We start from the raw sequence: 19,325 nt of genomic DNA, 5'->3' as shown, positions 1-19,325 counted from the left end.
GGAGGAAGATAGAACTGAGAGAGAAGTGTATTTATTACAATGCTAGGATCACAGAAGAGCAAGCAGGCCAGATAGGCTGCACCAGAGTGGGCAACAAGCAAAAATGTTTGAAATGAGCAAAGATTTAAATTTTATCCCAGGGCAAAAGGAAATTCCTCAAAAGTTTTTAAGCCTAATAGAGTCAATCTTTTACTTTAGGAAAATTATTAACAAAAATGATGGTGTCTTTAGCAAATTAAAATATTTCCCCTCAACTTCTCCATGAAATCATGTCAAAGAAGTCAAATAAAAAATGTATGCAAGTAGTGGAGATTTCTTTTTTAATTGTTGCTACGTCTGACCCTTCATGACCCCATTTGCAGTTTTCTTGCTAAAGATACTTGAGTGGTTTGCCATATCCTTCTCCAGCTCATTTTGCAAAAGAGGAAATTGAAGCAAACAAGGTTAAGTTACTTTCCCAGGATCCCACAGCTAGCAAGTGTCCAAGGCCACCTTTGGACCCAAGAAGATGAGTCTATCTACTTTCCTTAACTATTATATCAAGGCCATATATCTTCAAATTATTGCTCCAAATAAAATTCTTTGTTATGCCACAGTTCTCTTTAACTGTCCTGACTCAGTTTCCTTGTATAAGTTTCCCTTGTCTCAGTCTTCCTAATTACTCCCCTAAACTGTAAATCTCCCTCTGGTCCATGAAGGCTGAGGACCAATTAGTCTAAGAATATTAATTGTTAGCCCAAGTAAGATAAACAAGAGAGTAGACTTCCTGATTATCTTCTGTCCTTGAGAAATTTACAACATCCCTTAAAATATTCCAAGATATTTCACTGACATCTTTATCTCTGGGTTCCTTTTTAATTCATAGCCTTTTCCAGCTGGGCTTTTCCCGCTCTTTTTTCCTCTTCTTTGTCTTTAAAAGGTATATAAAGGTTAGAGATTCCCCCAATCAGGGCTGGACAATTTGAGACGAGAGTCCTGTCCAGTCAATCTTACTCTCCCATTAATAAAATATTAAAAACTCTCTAATCTCTCTCCTGCCTCAGTTTCTCTGGCATTACATCTTCATCTACTAGAAATTTTTTTTCCCAAAAATAAGACATAGATTTCCAAATTATGAAGTCAGGATGTAGGAAAAGTGAGAAATGATCAGCATTTCAGAGAAAACCTTCCTAAATTTCAACAGTTAATTCATTTCCAACTGAACTATGGTAAATAATACTTCCCATTGCAGTCTCCACCTTTTCCTGCAGACATTTTCTACCATGTTTTTCCCCCTAACAATACAATTTTACTACCAACTAATCATTTCTCTATTCACCTTCAAATCTAAAAACAGAAGAACTATGTAGTATTGATAGAGCTTCTTTTTTACCTGTTTACTTAAGTTTTCTCATTTGTAAAATGAGCATACTTTTGCTCTCTTTATTCTTTCTTCTGCTTTTTTAAAACCCCCTTCCACTGTATCCATTCTATTAAAGATTCAAATTAAGATAAAGGGGAGAGTACATTTACTTAAGAATTAAAAAGTTTTTCTTACACAAAACACAATCTCTGAGCTATAGGAATAATTATAGACCACAGATTCAGAGATCTCCTTTATATCAAAGAACTCACAACATTCCCAAGGACCTGTCAATAACTGAATAAAGTCCTCTAACTTATTAATAACTTAGCAATCTGATGCAGATACTTAGAAGTCTTTTCTAGTTGTGCATCTATTTACTTTTAGACTCTATGAACTGAGCATGATAACAGTAGCATCCTTTTCCATTTCTATTTAGGAACAAGTCATTCCAAGTCAAGGCAAGGGCAGGGCAAGAGAATCAACACCCCGAAACCTGCCCATGTCTACTTCGTTCATGTCATTCTAATAAATTCCAATCTAGATAAGCGGTCAAAGAAACTTTTATCACTTAAAAATCATAGTAAAAAAAAAAAAAGGATGACATTAGAGATAAAAATTTTTTTTCTCACTATCGCACCATCCCAATGGCGAGATTTAATTGTAAGACACCCAAAGCTAATTTTTTTTTCTGAATCACAAAATCCCCCAAGTGCCAATGGTCCATGATCTTTAGGCCGTGGCACCAAGCTGGTCCACCCCTCCTCGTGAAATCACCTTTTGCCAGGCTTCTAATTTGCTACATATTTGCTACCGCTAATAAGCGGTATCACTAAGGTCAGGGGTCCCTGCTGGCTCTGCTTGCTACCCTTAGACCCTGCTCCATCACCGTGTCACGGACCAACCCTCTCTTCAAACTTGCACAAACTGCCTCTGAAGGACCCCGGGCATTCGGGATAGGGCCTGCCTCAATCGTATACACGCCCCTCGCTGGAGGCCTTGCTGCTCCAGCTCCTCCCGGGCTTCCCTCTGCAAGGGCTTCCCCTCACCCCCGGTCCGGCCCGGACCCGTTGCCAAAGCACGCCTAGCTCCCCACCGCGCACCCGGCGGGAGGCTGAGGCAGGCCTGCAAAATGTCCGTTCGCCGCTCACCGTTAGGCTCTGCTCTGTCCTGCCCTGCCTGGCCCGGCTTGCCCACTCCTTCCACGCCGCGCCGCGCGAAGTCAGTTGGACTCGTGCAGTGCACAGCCTTCCACGCGCCGAGGTCCCTGCCGCCTTCTTCTGAGGCCGAAAGCAGCTTCTAGGAGCGCGCCATGTTCTGTGACGTCACTTTTTAACGCTTCCCTCCTCCCCACCACACCCCCGGGCGCTTAAATTTTGCGTCATGATATCATCCCGGCATGCGAGAGGCAGAGAAGCCCCGGAAAAGGAGAGAAAGCCAGCGAATCGTGATTCCGGTGCACTGTTCATTTTTTTTTTTTTTCCTCGTCCAAAAATCTTGCACCGGAAAGACTGGCGAAAGAGGTGGGGCGAAAAGACAGAAAGGAGGGAGGATCGACGTTGTAACGTGTCACCAGTGGCAACCAGAAGCAAAAGAGTGGTTCTAATGTTTTGCGAAAGGGAAGGATGCCATCTCCCGGTTGAAAGGAAGATTGCAGGCAAAACTTCCCCTTCTCTATAAGCGCAGAAACGTTTTATCCTTTTCGTCTCCTGTGTGGAGGAGAAACTTTGTATTTCATTTGTATTAAGCAGTCCACCAGTTGTGGAAGGAATAGACTTAAAGAGTAGAAATCGTCAAGAAGCTGAGAGACCAGGGAGCACAAACCGATCTGGAACAGCAGCCAGAAACGGTTAAGCTCCAGTTATTGGGGACAGCGTGGAGAAGAGCAAGGGACTGGGAAAAGAACCCTCATTTGAATCATTAGATCTGCTGTTCCTTCGCTACGTACCTTAAGCGAGTCTCTGACTTCATTTTCTTGGGTGTCAGTAACTTTGTCAATAAAAAGAGGCTTTTAGAGAACGGGATTTTCCCAGATCCATTCTAGCTTGATCATGTGCCCTTGCATCCTCAATAAAATGCAAACTTCCGGGCGGGAACTGTTCGATTTTTATCTCTGTATCTTCAGCACCTACCATAGGTGCCTGAACATAATAGGTTCTTAATAAATAGAATTGATTGATACGCCAAGAACTTTATTGCAAAATGGTTGTGAGGGGGTGTGTCCCTTTTCACAGGGAAAGATATCTTTACTTACGTCAGAAATCCTGTAACAGAATGCTTTCTAGACTGGGATTAGAAACCCAGGAAAAAAGCAAACTCTAGGCCACTATCTCCTTCTGGCTTTAAATAAGTCTCTCGATTTATTTGGAGTCAGTTTCCTAATTTATAAAAGAAGGGATGATAAGATTTGTTTTTTTCTCGATAGTATTTTATTTTTCCAATCACATGTAAAAATAGTTTTTAACATTCGTTTTGTAAGACTGTGTTCCAAATTTTTCTCCTTCCCCTCTTTGCAATGTGATATATGTTAAATATATTTATCCTTTTAAACATATTTCCGTATTTGGCATATTGTGCAAGAAAAAATAACATGAGAAAGAAAAAGCAAACAAACTAACATCGACAAGGTGAAAATTCTCATTCAGTCTACATGGTTTTCCCACTTGGTGGTGTTTTCCATCCTGTCTATTGGAATTGCCTGAGAAAAGCCAAATCTATCACAGATGATCATCACATAATCTTGCTGTTACTGTGTAAGTGTTTTCTTGGTCCTGCTCATTTCACTTAACATCAGTTCATCACTTCATGTAAGTTTTTTCAGGCTTTTCTGAAATCATCCTGCTGCTCATTTCTTCTAGAACAATAATATTCCATAACATTTACATACCTTAACTTATTCAGCCATTTCCCAGCTGATGGGCATCCACTCAGTTTCTAGTTCCTTGCCACTACAAAAAGAGCTGCTACAAACATTTTTGCACATGTGGTCTTTTCCTTTTGGAATCATAAGATTTAAAGCAAGAAAAGAATTTCTGAGATTGTCTGGTCCAACTCCTCATTTTACAGGTGACAGATACACAAAAGGAAAATGACTCTGCATGCTCTGCAACTATTATCCCATTCACACCAACAAATTGAATATGACTACACATCCCTCATTTAAAAGGGATGCAAGAAAAGCAATAGATAGAGAGCCAGGCCTGGAATCAGGACGACTCATCTTTCTGAATTCAAATATGGTCTCAAATACTAGCTATATGATCCTAGGCAAGTCATTCGACTGTTTTCCTCAGTTTCCTCATCTGGATAAAAAAAGATTTGGAGAAGGAAATGGTATCACAAGGAGTAAGACACAACTGAAAAATGACCTAACAAGGATACAGCAGCCAAATAGATGATAATGCATTTTTAGTGTTATTTCCATTGATTGTACTTGTCCATTTCTAATGTTGAGCCGTTTGACAATTCCAGGACTTTAGTGGTGAGAACTTTCTTTTCTAAGTCTTACGCAATTATGGCTGCTGAGAAGGTAGGGGTTGCAGTACCTTCAGGATTATTGGCCAAATGGCATCTCAACAAGATTTGCTCCCCTGGAAAATAGCTGTGAGATCTGAGGTGGAAGCAGGCCTTCTGGGGTTACTGAAACATTGAGTCTTGAGCTATTTCTACGTGGGTCTGAGAGGAGGTGGTAGTCAATTTAGTAGTGGTGATTTGATACATTAATCTCATACTTCCCTGTCTGTCAAGATTTCTTGCTGCTCCAGCAAGTCTGGCTTCCTTATCTTGATGGCCTGCAGCAACTGTTAAGGATAGTGAGCTCCATCAGAGTTGTTCCACCTTCATGATAACAACTGGAATCTGGCAGCAGCTAGAAGCAAAGCTGATGAGATAAATATCATTACTGTTCCTTTATTAACAATTAACAATATCAAAGAATTGCAAATTAAGACAACTTAGATAATGAGTTTGTTTTTCACTGCCAGTTAGCAGCACAGTGACTAGAGTCACTGGACCTGAAGTCAGGAAGATCTGAGTTCAAATTTGGCCTCAGACGCTTATTAGCTATGTGATTATGGATAAGTCACTTAACTAGTGCCTGCCTCAGTCTCCGTAAATGTAAAATGGAGATAATAATAGCATCTACCTTGAAAGACAGGGTTATTGTGAGGATCAAATGAGATCTATAAAAAATGTTTAGCATAGTCTCTGGCACATATGAGTTGCTAAATAAATGTTTGTTTGTTTTTTCCTTTCCCATTCTATGAAAAACTCTATAGTATTTTCAGGATCACAGGATCATCATGGATCATAGGACTGTCAGGAATGCAATTATTTGGTTAGAAAATATGGCTAACTTCTAACTTTGCTTCCTGATTGCTCTCCTAGTAAATTCTTTACAGAATTTTTGTAGCAAAAAGTTTACAATTACATTATTTCTCTACAATCGCAACAGAATTGTTTCCTTTCTCTTAGTTTTATTTTTTTGTCCCTTTGATGGGCATGAGTTGGTCCCTCAAAGTTGTCTTAATTTGCAATTCTTTTATATTAATTGTTGTTCAGACAGTTCCTTCAAGTCAGCCTCTTCACTACCCTATTTGACATTTTCTTAGTTAAGATATTAGATGGTTTGCCATTTCTTTCTCTGGCTCATTTTACAGATGAGGAAACTGAGGCAAAAAGTATTAAGTGATTTGTCCAGGGTTACATATCTACTAAATATCTAAAGTGAGGTTGTGTTTATGACTGCAAGCTCTATCCAATGTACAACCTAGCTACCCTTGGTATTAGTAAGGTTAAGTATTTCTCAAATCATTACAATTAATGTTTCCTTTCTTGAAAATTGTGCATATTTAGGTTTTGTATTTGTTTATAAGTAACTATTAGAGACTGAGCATTACTAGCATAATCTTTTAACAGTTCCTTATATTTTTATATTTTGTTTAATCTTTCAAAGTGACCATTTCCTAATCTATAACTTTTATTTGTCTTGTAATTATAATGTGGGTTTTTTTGTACAGAATTTTTTTTTTCATTTAGTCAAAGACATCTCTCTTATCCCTATATTTAGACTATTAAGCAAGAACAACTCATTATAACTTGGGGCTTCCTTTGAAAGGCCAACAAGATGAAAAGGATAGGAATGTTTTATAGAGTAAGAATATTTTTGAATGTGCAAAGATTACCATGTTTAAGAATGATAGGCAGGAATATATAAATTGTAACAAGGAAGCTTACCTCTGTTTTTCACTTTTTCTGTCTCATCACCAAACTAATCCCAGCAATTACTATACATAAATTTATGGTTGCTTGTACAATAATAACAAAAACAACAGTACTTGCTTTATTATTATCTCATTCTCATATTGTTTAATGGAGCTCAGATAGAAATATCCCTGGAACAAATAGGTATCCTGTTATTTTTCTTTAATATTTAATGTGCTACAGACTATTTATTGAACATTAAGAAGTCTAACTGCCTCAAATCTCTTCCCATTTCAATCCATCTTGCATTTGGCCATTATAGTGATTTTTCTGTGTCATATCTTTCTACTGGATTGTAATTTTCATGAGATAATACTGTATCTCATGTCACTTAATATCTCAGGGAAGACAATCTTCTGTACACTGCAAGGATTTTAGAATATCTATTTAATTGGCAATTGATTTGTTTTGTTTTGTTTTACAGTTTGTTTTGAGCCCAATAAATTATTTCTATTAAAGACAGCACAGAATCATAGTCTAAAAGCTGAAATGAAGAATCTACCAGACTAAAGATTCGTGGATCACAACCTAATTTGGAGTCATGTAACTGAATGTGGAATTTTTGAAATAATGATTTATTATCAATAAATGTTTGGTTTGTATATCTATTTTTGTACACCTATATACCTGGATAAAAATTTTTTGAGCAAAAAGGGGTCATGAATGGAAAAAAAATTTAAGAAGCCTTGAACTAGGCCAATCTCATCATTTTATAAGGGAATTAAGGCTCAGAGAGAAGTGACAGATGCAAGGACACCCAATGACTTGATGACAGAATCCAGGTCATTTTATTCTACTATTTATTTATTTATATTTTTCCTACTACACTAATATTTATCCTTGTGGCCTATTTTATTATTGACAGTGGCTTTTCTATTTACATCATTCTATGTAAAGAATCTCACCAGTATTCATGCTGATGAAGTCACAAGTCTATTGAAAATTTAATTAATGTGATGACAATTCTGTAATAGCAAAAAAACTCTATATAAATTTGGCTAAGTAAACAAGTGCAACTCAATAACATTAAATAAATATTTGGTGCAATTGCAAATTGATGATTTCTTCCAATTATCCTTTCACATTATTACCATTTTATAGATGAGAAAACAAATTTTTTTAGTTGTGTATGGTCAGAAAAATTAGTAATTTGGTAATTCTATCATTCTCTGTTGTGGTACCCAGATCTTTTGACTCTATCAGGTATCTTTTCCCTCAGTATTCCAATTAGGGATATCAGAAAAATAGTTTCTGAGGATCAAATAAAGAAACCAGGGCAAAATAAATCAGTTATAGTGTTAGGGATATCTGGGGGGTTTTTTGTTACTCCTCCTTAGTTACCATCTAACACACAGTAGGAATTTTTAAAATGCTTGTTGACTGATTTGCTACCAATTCTTACTGATTTTTTTTTTGCTCCTGAGGTTTGCTTCAATTTACTAAGATTTTGGACACATTTCAACATTAACTAGCTTTAATCCTAACATGTTCATTAAATCTTTCCCTATCTTATAAATATTTGTATTTTTCATGAAGATTAAATAGCTATATTTAATCCTTTATACTTGAAGACCAATTACATCATGATATGGGGATCAAGGTACAGTGTGTGCTACTTTGGCTGATCAGTCCAATAAGGGGAGTTCTGAAGACTCTTTAACAGATTGGGCACAAAAAGTCTCAATATTTGGAATAAAGGTGCCTAAATTTACAAATCTCACAGTTCTTTTGTACTAATGCAATAGTTGCTTATAGAACACATTGCCTTCTTTATGTGACTGTACCATGCCAAGCAGTATAAAGGGCTGAAACTCTGAAAAAGGGGTGCTTGAATCAGACAACCCAGCACTTAAGGCTAATTATTTATTCAATATAAGACAATGACTCTATTAGCAAATGTTTGGGGAAATGGCCCTTCTCACCATTGGTACTAATTCAATGTTTTATGTTAAGATAATCGTAGGCAAGGATTAGGGGGTAGGGTGAGAAACTGCCAGAACTCACTTGGCAAGATGAGGAGGAGAAAAGTGGAGATTCTGGACTCCAGAATCAAGAAGAGATCTTTGGCTAAACTCTTGGCAGTTTGCCGGCTTCTTTCACTTCTTGGTGGTACTGAATTCCTTATCCAAGCTTTTGCAATTATGGGTGTGCCACAAGCAATAAAAACAGATAATGGACCTGCATATACTCCTAAACATTTTGCACTTTTGTGCACAGTATAAGATTTCACATACCACTGGCATATCCTTTAATCCCAAGGATAGGCAAGTAGAGAGGAGAAACAGAGACATTAAAACACTCCTCCAAAAACAAAAGAAAGGGGGAGCCACAGGTAACCCTAGAGAACTTCTAAATTTACCTCTTTATGCAATTAACTTCTTGATTTTTGACAGAGATGCACTGGCTCCAGCAGACGTTTTATAACCTACTGGAAGGGCAGTATCCAGCAGGAGCAGCTCTACTATCTTTAGATAATTGCCAGGTAATGTGGAGAGACTCAGAAAATGGTGAATGGAAGGGACCAGATAGGTTAAATGCGTTGGGGAGAGGGTTTGCTTGTATCTCTACAGATGGAGAAGGAATCATATGGGTGCCAGGGAGCCCTATTTGCCTTGTTCATCAGAGAGAGATGAAGAAGACCCTTGAAACAAAGGAGAAGACCCTTGAAATGAAGGAGAAGGCCAAAGAAACATTGGATAGTTCTGCTGCTGATTGTGCCCACCATTGAGAGCCTGGCAGTTGTGGCATTTGACTCATGAACATTAAAAATTGTTGGACTTCAAAACCCTCAGGAATCATTAGAATCCCTGAGACATGAAAAGACTATTGTAGGACTTGAAAACCCTCAGGAATCATTGGATTCTCTGAGATATGATGAAACTGTTGTGGGACTTCAAAATCTGCGGGAATCATCGGATTCCCTAACATATAAAAAAGCCTATTGCGGGACTTCAAAAACTTGTAGGGATCATTGGATTCCCTGTCACGTGAAGTAATAGACAATAGATTGGTTTTGGACTATCTTTTAGTTGCTGAAGGAGGTGTATGTGTGATTGTTATTTACATACCTTCCTTCTAGGACTTCTGGAAATCTTTTACAACACCATGTTGATCATATTGTTTGTTATATCACTACTTGCATGTACAATTCATGTTTGTTACACCACATTGAGCCTGCACTGGCTGTGGGGAAGAGTCACCACTAATAGCCTGTGTGTTATTGCTATGTGCTTGTGTAATACCTCCCATGCTGATGGGTTTATGTCTATCTGTTTTTAGTAAGATCCTTCAGCCCAGAAACCTGCTAACAATATCTGGCTTGACTCCCCACTTCCCTTTCGTGTTTTTCATTTCTCTTCCTGAGAAGTCAGGGGGGTATGATCACCTCCTTTTTGGGGTTCTCACCTCCCTGAGAAGTCAGGGATGGAGTGACCACCTCTGTTTTAAAACAAAAGAAAGCGGGAGATATAAAGGGCTGAAATGCTTTTTTAAAAAATGACTTTATAAGCAATACTAGCATTTTTTTTTATTATAGCTTTTTATTTACAAGATATATGTATGGGTAATTTTTCAGCATTGACAATTGCAAAACCTTTTGTTCCAACTTTACTTCTCCTTCCCCCGTCCCCTCCTCCCAGATGGCAGGTTGACCAATACATGTTAAATATGTTAAAGTATAAGTTAAATACAATATATGTATACATGTCCATACACTTATTTTGCTGTACAAAAAGAATCGGAGTTTGAAATAATGTACAATTAGCCTATGAAGAAAATAAAAAATGCAGGCAGACAAAAATAAAGGGATTGGGAATTCTGTGTAGCGGTTCATAGTCATCTCCCAGAGTTCTTTCCCTGAGTGTAGCTGGTTCAATTCATTACTGCTCTATTGGAACTGATTTAGTTCATCTCATTGTTGAATAGGGCACGCCCATCAGAATTGATCCTCATATAGTTTTGTTGTTGAAGTATATAATGATCTTTTGGTCCTTCTCATTTCACTCAGCATCAGTTCATGTAAGTCTCTCCAGGCCTTTCTGTATTCATCCTGTTAGTCATTTCTTACCGAACAATGATATTCCATAATATTCATGTACCACAATTTATTCAGCCATTCCCCAACTGATAGGCATCCACTGAGTTTCCAGTTTCTTGCCACTACAAGGAGGGCTGCCATGAACATTCTTGCACATACAGGTCCCTTTCCCTTCTTTAAAATCTCTTTGGGATATAAAAGACTGAAACTCTTAAAGGTATGCTTGAATCAGACAACTGAGCACTTAAGGCTAATTACCTGTTCTCTATGAGACAATGACTCTATTAGCATATGTTTGGAAAAATGGCTCTTTTCACCATTGGTGCTGGCTCAATGTTTGGGGTTAAGATAATCATAGGCAAGGATTAGAGGGTGGAGTGACAGAGGCCAGAGACTCACTTGGCGATAGGATGAGGAGGAGAAAGGTAGAGATTCTGGACTCCAGAATTATGAAGACATCTTTGGTTAAACTCCTGGCAGTTTTCCTGCTTCTCCTCCTAAAGAGCTAAAGACCTTTACTTATCCTGACTCTAAGTGATCCTGAGGCCTCCAGGAGCTACCTGGGACTGAACAAAGAGGTTCTGTGCCAGTCTTTCCCATGTCTCACTATCAATAGTTAAGTTCTTTAGAGAGACCTTGAAAATGTCCTTGTATTGCTGCTTCTAGTTTCCGTCCACGTGAAGACTTGCCTTGTGTAGATTCTTCATAAAATAATATTTTACCTAAGTATTCATTTGGCACTGACACAATGTGGCCAGCCCATCAGAGTTGCGTGCTCTGTAGTAGAATTGTACTTTGGTGATCTTTAGAATCTTCCTAAGACAGTTCAAATGGAAGTAGTTCAATTTTCTGGCATGCTGCTGGTATACTATTCAGGTTTCATATACAATAATGAAGTCAGCACAATGGATCTGTATACCTTGTTTGGTATGCAGTCTAATATTCTTATCTCCCATATTTTCTTTCAGAGCTTCCCAAAGGCAACTTTATCTTCTATGTGGACATCTCTGCCAAAATAAGTGAACCTATTCATAGTATTCAAAATTTCTTCATTTGCTATAATCAGTGGGTTCATGTATGGATGGTGTGGTGCTGGCTGATGGAGAACCTCATTTTTCCAGTTGTTGAGATAGGGATTATCCCTAGAAGATTCTCCATTTAATTTAAAAACCACTAAACTTTTCAGTGTTTGCTAAGTTAGAATCAAAATTGATTCTACTCATATTTATCATAATTTAACAGATGTCTCATTTCATATCTGCCTTCTAGTTAAAAAACAAATGCACTGGGAAAAGATAAAGCAACACAAAGTAGCAGGGGAGAAAAAGAGGCAAAGGATTTGATCTCCAATGAGATAATAAACACCTTAATAAACTTATAATTGGCTGTACTTTGTAAAGTTTTTTAATGGTATTTTAGCACATAAATTTTATCTAATGGCAGTTTTAAGAATGTTTGTAAACAATTTTATTATTATGTTCTTCCAGGATGATTGGTTATTAAAATCAATAAGGTTTTATGGCCTTTCTGTATTGTTTTTCTTAATTGAATTGTACCCAGTACGTATACATATTGTTCTCTTAGTTTTGTTTTCTCCGATCTACATGAATCAATTAACTTCTCACTTTATCCCCTAATATTTTGCAGTAAAATGTTACGTTGCTGTACTATAGTTTGTTCAACTATTATTCAATGAACATCCACTTTATTTCCCCTATATGCCAAATCTTCTGACTCCATTGGGACAAGAGGGAAAAAGTATTTACATATAGTACCAATAATGTGCCAGGTACTTTGCTAAGCGATTTTTAAAATATCACTTGATCTCACAACAATCCTTGTTATCCACGTTTTTAAAGTTGAAGAACCTGAAGCAAGTGGCTGTTAAGTGACTTGCTGAGAATCCTACAACTAGTGAGTATCTGGTGGAATTTGAGGTTGCATTTGAACTCAGTTACTCCTGAGTTCCAGCGCTCTAAGCACTGCTCTATCTAGCAGTATTACCTTATATCTACATTTTCCCAATTCACAATGATATGGGAAAGGAGACTCTTAGTGCAAAATTAATAACCCCACCCTCTTTTCTGGAATCAGTGTATTATTTATGCAGTTTGTTGTACTCCAAGTATCCCAGATCCCAGAGCACATCAGGTGAATGGAGAGAAACCCTTTTCATAAGCTCTTAATAAGCTTGGGGTTCAGGTGGGACAAAATCAATTCACTTAGCCTTCTTCCCCTTTCTTTAATTATTAAAAAAATTATTCTGATTTTTTAACAAACCTCAGGTAAAATAAGCATTTCCATATACGTTGTGTAACAAACGAGGATTTTATACAAAACTGAAAAATCTATTATGTAGAGCTTGTTTTTTTTTTAACGGATATTATAAATTTGTGTAATCTTCAAAGCTTGTCCTGATTATTATTGAATCCTTTTGATATTCCATGTACTTTGTTTTTGGAGGGCAGGAGAAACCTTGTTGCTAGCCTCTCTCTTCCTCCCACCTTTCCCAACCACACTCGGAAGGAGGCAAAAAAAAAAAAAAAAATACAAAACATTTTTAAAGCCAAAAAAAAAAAATTCTATTTCTCTTTGATGGATAGCAAGGATATTGTGTAATAATCAGTACTCTGGAATCATGGATGGCTACTCCATTGATTAGTTGTCAAGTCTATTGTGGTTATATAAATTGTTCTGGTTCTAACCGTTCCACTCTGCATCAATTTATAACAAGTCTTCCCAGGCTTTTACGAAACTGTCGCTTTCATAATTGTTTACTGTGCGATGATTTTCCGACACATTCATAGACCATAATTTGTTCAGTATTCCTCAACTGATGTGCGCCTCCTTAATTAAGTACAAGTTCTCTGTCATAATTCTATTCCCCGTACTTTATTCTTATACATAACGTGCAAGAATAATTCCCATCAAATCAAGGACTATTGCCACCAGATCCAGCCCCTCAAAAGATGTCTTTTTGACATCTCGAGATCTAGTTGGGGAAAAAAGTAGTGCCGGGTCTGTAAATTCAACCTCGTCCTCTGTCTCCGGCACGAGGGGGCTGGGGGGTAAGGGGAAAAGAAACAAACGCGATAAGGGCGCTCGGGCGCTTTCCCTCTGGGACTTCAGGTACTTCCAAACACTTTTGGAAGCACGACAGAGCCCGCCCAGATCACAGCGCAGTCGCAGTCTTATCTATCAAATCTTCCTCCCAGGATCGCCCAATCCGAATGGTCGGAATGCCGTAACGCGAGGTTTCTTGGCGATAATAGATCTTGCCTTCCTAGTCTCTCTTCCACCTCGGGAGTAAAAACTACATTTCCCGGCATACACTCTTGTTTGGAGGGGCGGGATGTGGGCGGAGAAAAGAGTGAGGGTGGGAAGAGGGGAGGAGTCTTGAGCTCTTTCCTTGCCCCTTCTCCCACGTGGCTGGGAGCGACTGCTGGGTCTCCCGGCTCTGAGCGTAGACTCTTAGTCAAGATGCCGAAGGGGAAGTCGGTGACCAGTGGCCGACGCCAAGAGCGTCGGGAGCAGAAGAGTACTGGCGGTAAGGGGTAGGGAAGAGCAGAAGAGACCCGGAAAAAGAAGGGACAGATGGAGGTACCGGGGCCCGACCCTCCTCTAGTCCCTGCCCAGGCCCGGGACTCTGGCGCGAAGCTGCCTTTGAGAGGGGTTTGTACTTAACGCGAGTTCCGCAGGGTGCCCTAGAAAAATGGTAAAGGGAGTGTGCGGACGCCTGCCGGGCTTTCCCCGGCTCTGGGGCTCGGTGCCCTACGAGTGAGCGGTGCGGTGTGTAGTGACATGTCACAGCATGGGAGTATAGGGCCCAGCATAGGATGCTTCCCTGCTCTGCGTTGGGATTGGTTTGAATCTCCAGCTCATTCAGCTTCCTAAAATTTGTACATCGTTTTTAATCCATCCCAAGGTGGTACTGGGTCAATTTCAACCAGCACTCTGCCAAGGTTTCTTAAGCGCTTGCTGTGTGCCTGGTACTGCCCCTAATCTCTGGGAGTGCATACAAAGGAGCTAACTCTGCGCTTGTCTTTAAAAAGATTGCACCCTTATGGAGGGGTTGGACTTTACGGGATGTCTGGATGGTGGGTGTTTGGGGAATTTTGTAGAACAGACGCCGAAGAGGGGGGAATAAGCGATGGGATATAGTCTGCCACATTCGAGCCGCTGTCTTACACGCCATCCCGGAAAGGAGGGAGGTGCTGTTATTATCCCCCTTTTATTAATGAGGAAAATGAGGCAGGCAGAGGTGAAGTGAGTTGCCAAGGGTCACACAGCTAGTAAGAGTCTGAGTCTGGGTTTGAACTCAGGTCTTCCTGACTTCAGGCCCAGCGCTCGATTCACTGCGCCACCTACCTGCCTCTAATCAATGGATTTGGAGTTGGGGGACATGAGTTCAGAGCTCATCTTCTGTTTTCTATTTCTGTGAAAGAGAAGGGAATTAGAGTTTACCTTGTTTATGACAGAATACAAAAAATCAAGGGATTTGGAATTTGAGGACATGGGTTTGGATCCCACCTCTGCCACTTATCTCCAAATTATTTAATCTCTCTGGATTTCGGTTTTCTCAAGTGTAAAATGAGGGGGCTGGATTACTTAAACTCTAATGGGCCTTCCAGGACAAGATTTTAGATATTAGATATGAAGAGTAACAACGAAGACCCTTTATATGAAAGGTAACATGACTTAGACAAGTATGCGCTAGAATTGGATATAGAGAATCTGGGCTTTGCTTGCTGCTTATTATGTGTCATTTTATCTTTCTTGGTGGATTTCAGTTTCTGTAAAATAAGGTTAAATTAAAGTAAGGTTCCTTCCGGTTCCACATCTTGTGATTTCATAATTCTTCTAATCACAGTCTAATACTCTGTTAGAGCTGAAAGAGAAAGTTTATAGGTCATTTAATCCAGCACCTTCACATACTTTTTAAAGCAATAGTGACACGGAGGTAACTTTCTTAGAAGGGGAGGGAAAGAATACTGATAATTTAAAAAAACCTATAAAAACTAAGTGTTTTATTTTTACATCAATTTCATTTATACTTTTTTTTCCCCCTTCTCTGCCTATGGAGATGTACCTTTTAACAAAGAATAAAAAATGTTCAGCAAAAACAAGAAATAAAACAATTATCTGACAGTATATACAGTATTTCACACCCATAGGCTCTTTTCTCTATAAAGAAAGGAAGTTCACTTTGGAATTGAAGCTTAGTTATTCAATGCTCACTTGAATTTTTTTTGTTCTTTCCATTTACACTATTGTGGTCATGTATAGAATTTTCTAGCTTGTGTTTACTTCATTTTATATGTCTTCTCATTTCTCTCAGAATTTTTCATATTACTTGTTTCTCATGGAGTAGTATTATTTCTTTGCATTCACTTTTTTCCAGTCGTTCTCCAAATTGGCCATCTTTCCTCAAGAGGGTTGCTTCTAATTGCACATGTTTAACACATTAAATTACTTGCTGTCTGGGGGGGAGGAGGGAAAGGAGAAAAAAGTTGAAACACAAAAGTTGAAAACTATATGCGTATGTTTAGAAAATAAAAAGCTATTTTATTATTTTTTTAAAGGGGATGCTTCTAAATATTTCCCATGTCATTTAGATTTTTGGAAGCAGTTTTTTTCTATTCCTTTCACTTCTAACTTGAGTCATTGTTTGGTAATAACAAATGTAAGTAAAATCCTAGTAGCAACCATTAATGAGATTATACAAAGTTTATCAACCTTGGAATAACTCTTCAGGGTCTTTCAGTCTGTTTTTCAGGTCATAATACTTATTTTCATCCATTTGGGATGGTGTAGATTTCATGCTTACAAAGATCACACTTTTATTCAACCATTCCTCAATCAGTGCAATCCCTTCTTTTTTTATAAATGATGTAGTATTATGATTTGTTGTATAACAAATTTGATTTGTGGTTTTCTATAGGTGTCATGTTTAATACTGGACTTGGACAGCATATTTTGAAAAATCCTCTCATTGTCAATAGCATCATTGATAAGGTTTGTATAAATTGAGTTTTGTTGAAGACTGAAAAGGAAATCAAAGCTTTTTTCTTTAGAATGTGCCTTTTTAAAAAAAGTTGTTATAGTACATCATGTTTCATATGTTGTCTTTGATTCAACAGATGTATTAGAGAACCTCCTGTGTGCAAGGCACTGGAGATACAGTGGCAAATAATACAACAGAATAATCCTTGCTATCAAGAAAGTGACATTCTAATGGGAACAACAAATATATAGATATATATACACACATACACACACTGACAAGTCACTGTAAGATTTTTTTGAAGAAGGACACAGCACTAACTGGAGAGAATTAGGAAAAGCTCTTTTCGTATCTAAACTGACTTTTGAAGGAAGATGATGATTTTGATATATAGCAGAACAGAGAAAGTACACACAAATGTAGGATATTTGTGTAACTACACAGAAACAGAAGATGGGATGTAGAGCTATTTTGCTAGAATGTAGAGTTCATGAAGGAAATTGAATAATTTGTGGGACTCTTGAAAGGTAGATTGAACCAGATCGTGGAGGACTTTAAGGACTTTACCTGGGTAAGAGTTGTGATTTATCTTCGAGAGAATTGGGAGCCACTGAGGATTTTTGAGGACACTAACTTATGAAGATTCTTTTAGCAGCTATGTGAAAGGTAGATTGTAGAGGGGTGAAAGAAAAAAAGGCGATCACTTAGGAAACTATTGCAGTGAGTCAATTGAGCAGTGATAAGGTCCCAAATTCAGTAGTGGCTGTGTGAGTAGAAGGTAGAGCATTATGTAAAGATGTTATGTAAGGAATGGGCAAGATTTGGCAATGGGTTGGTTTAGGGGAAGAGGTGAAAATAAAGGGGAATAAGACAAAGATGATTGATTCTTAGTTTGTAATCTGAATGACTGGCATAGTGGTATTGCCTTACCAGAAGCAGGGATGTATAGAGGGCAGTTAATAATGAATTCTCTTTTGAAAATACTGAGTTTAAATGCTTATAGGATAGCCAGTTGAAAATGTTCAGTGAACACTTGGCTATGTGGGACCAGATTTCAGGAGGTTAATGGTTAAATATATAGATTTAACAATAATTTCTGTAGATGATATAGCAGATAAGCTCCCCAAAATTCATAGTTCATCCCCCACAATAGCATGAAAGATTTGTTATCTGTCACTTGTTTATGTTGGTTCTCCTCCCTATGGTCCAACATAGGAGCTTCATTTACATGATTGTAATCATTATGTTGTGGGGTTTTTGGCTCTGCTTTCTTTACTCTGCCTAACTATATACTTATATGCCCTTAATCAATCAATAAAAATTTATCCCCCTTAAAAAAAATTCTTAAAAACATTTGCTAAGCCACGCACTGTACATTCCTAGTGTAAGCTAAAATCCCCTTTGCTTGACTGGGGTTATTAAGTCACTTGATAATTTAGTTTTGTATGATGTCATATGATAATATTTATATCTTTACCTGAAATAAAGTCCTAAGGTTTTTGTGCTTGTTTTTAGGCTGCCTTAAGACCAACAGATGTGGTCTTAGAAGTTGGTCCTGGAACTGGAAACATGACTGTGAAACTACTAGAAAAAGTTAAAAAGGTCTATGTTTTAAAATTTAGAAATATAAATTTTAAACATTTATTTTAATGTCTTACCTTTAAATTTAAACATTTTTGGCAAATTAAAACAACTTGATTTTCACTTTGTTCCCTGCAAAATGACAAAGATATTGAAAGTAGTTAGATAAAGAAAATGTTAGTGCAGTATGCATATTTGTGCATTGTTGGTAGATTTGCAAAGTGATCTAACCGCTCTGGATTTCAATTTGGTATGTTGTTTAAAAAACTTCTCCATACTCTTTGATCCAATAATGAATAAAAAAGGCATTTATTAAAGACTTAAAAAAATTTAAACATTTTGGCATTTAAAAGTACTATTTCAGCAAACTGAATCATATTTTTCAGCTTTAAACAAGTCTAAAAATTTTAATTTTATGAATTACAATAATATTGGATTAATCTTGGCTATAACTTTGGTGTTTTATCCTACCATGGACATTTAGGGAAATATCCTTATTCAGGAAAATTATTGCCACTTTGATTTCTTAATCAAATCATAAGTTTCATATGGAAAGAATTTTCCTGAATAATAAATAGATCCCCATTTGATGTGCAGTTTGAAATCACAGTTTTAGCTTTATCTGATATATATCTGAATTGTAATATTTTATCCAGTGGTGCTTTTCTGTTTAATATCTTTATCTTGAAAAGATTATCCCAAGGTCTTGGTTCTGAAAATAGACAAGTATAATATTTATATGTTTTTGCTTTTGGTAATATGTAAATATTGGCTGTTCATATTATCTCTGTCAAAAACATTAGCGGAAGAGAAATGTTGTACTTGTGTACTGTCAATAAAGACTGATGCTAATTCACTTTCTTTTGAGCCAGATTAAACAATATAGTATTTTTATGTTTTTGGTGGGATTTCACAAGAAAATGAATCTCCATTGTTGTAATTTTTTAAAATTTCATTTTCAGAAATTCTGTTTAAAAATTTTGAGTTCCAAATTCTCTCTCTCCCTGCATTTCCTCCCCTACCCACTGAAAAGGCAAGTTGTATGATATCAATTACACATGTTTGTCATGGAAAACATTTCCACATTAAGCATATTGCCA

General features: G+C 37.5%; 2 protein-coding genes across 4 annotated transcripts in view; one reads left to right on the top strand and one right to left on the bottom strand.

The window, feature by feature from the left end:
- IPO11 (importin 11) overlaps nucleotides 1-2,664 on the bottom strand; it is a 200,506-nt gene extending 197,842 nt beyond the window's left edge. Inside the window, exon 1 of one of the 2 annotated variants that reach the window (XM_051991179.1) lies at nucleotides 2,494-2,664. The gene's annotated coding sequence lies outside the window, so the exon portion shown is untranslated. The remainder of the gene's footprint in view (nucleotides 1-2,493) is intronic. The other variant, XM_051991173.1, reaches the window with a different exon arrangement.
- An 11,400-nt stretch (nucleotides 2,665-14,064) lies between these two features.
- DIMT1 (DIM1 rRNA methyltransferase and ribosome maturation factor) overlaps nucleotides 14,065-19,325 on the top strand; it is a 46,060-nt gene continuing 40,799 nt past the window's right edge. For both annotated transcript variants that reach the window (XM_051991162.1, XM_051991154.1), the window contains exons 1-3: nucleotides 14,065-14,187; nucleotides 16,582-16,655; nucleotides 18,160-18,246. In XM_051991162.1, the coding sequence (XP_051847122.1) occupies nucleotides 14,121-14,187; nucleotides 16,582-16,655; nucleotides 18,160-18,246 (228 nt within the window). In that variant the 5' untranslated portion in view covers nucleotides 14,065-14,120. The remainder of the gene's footprint in view (nucleotides 14,188-16,581; nucleotides 16,656-18,159; nucleotides 18,247-19,325) is intronic.

This window comes from Antechinus flavipes, chromosome 1, assembly GCF_016432865.1.
Source record: "Antechinus flavipes isolate AdamAnt ecotype Samford, QLD, Australia chromosome 1, AdamAnt_v2, whole genome shotgun sequence".
Lineage (NCBI taxonomy): Eukaryota > Metazoa > Chordata > Mammalia > Dasyuromorphia > Dasyuridae > Antechinus > Antechinus flavipes.
This window is presented reverse-complemented; position numbering and strand designations above follow the sequence as displayed.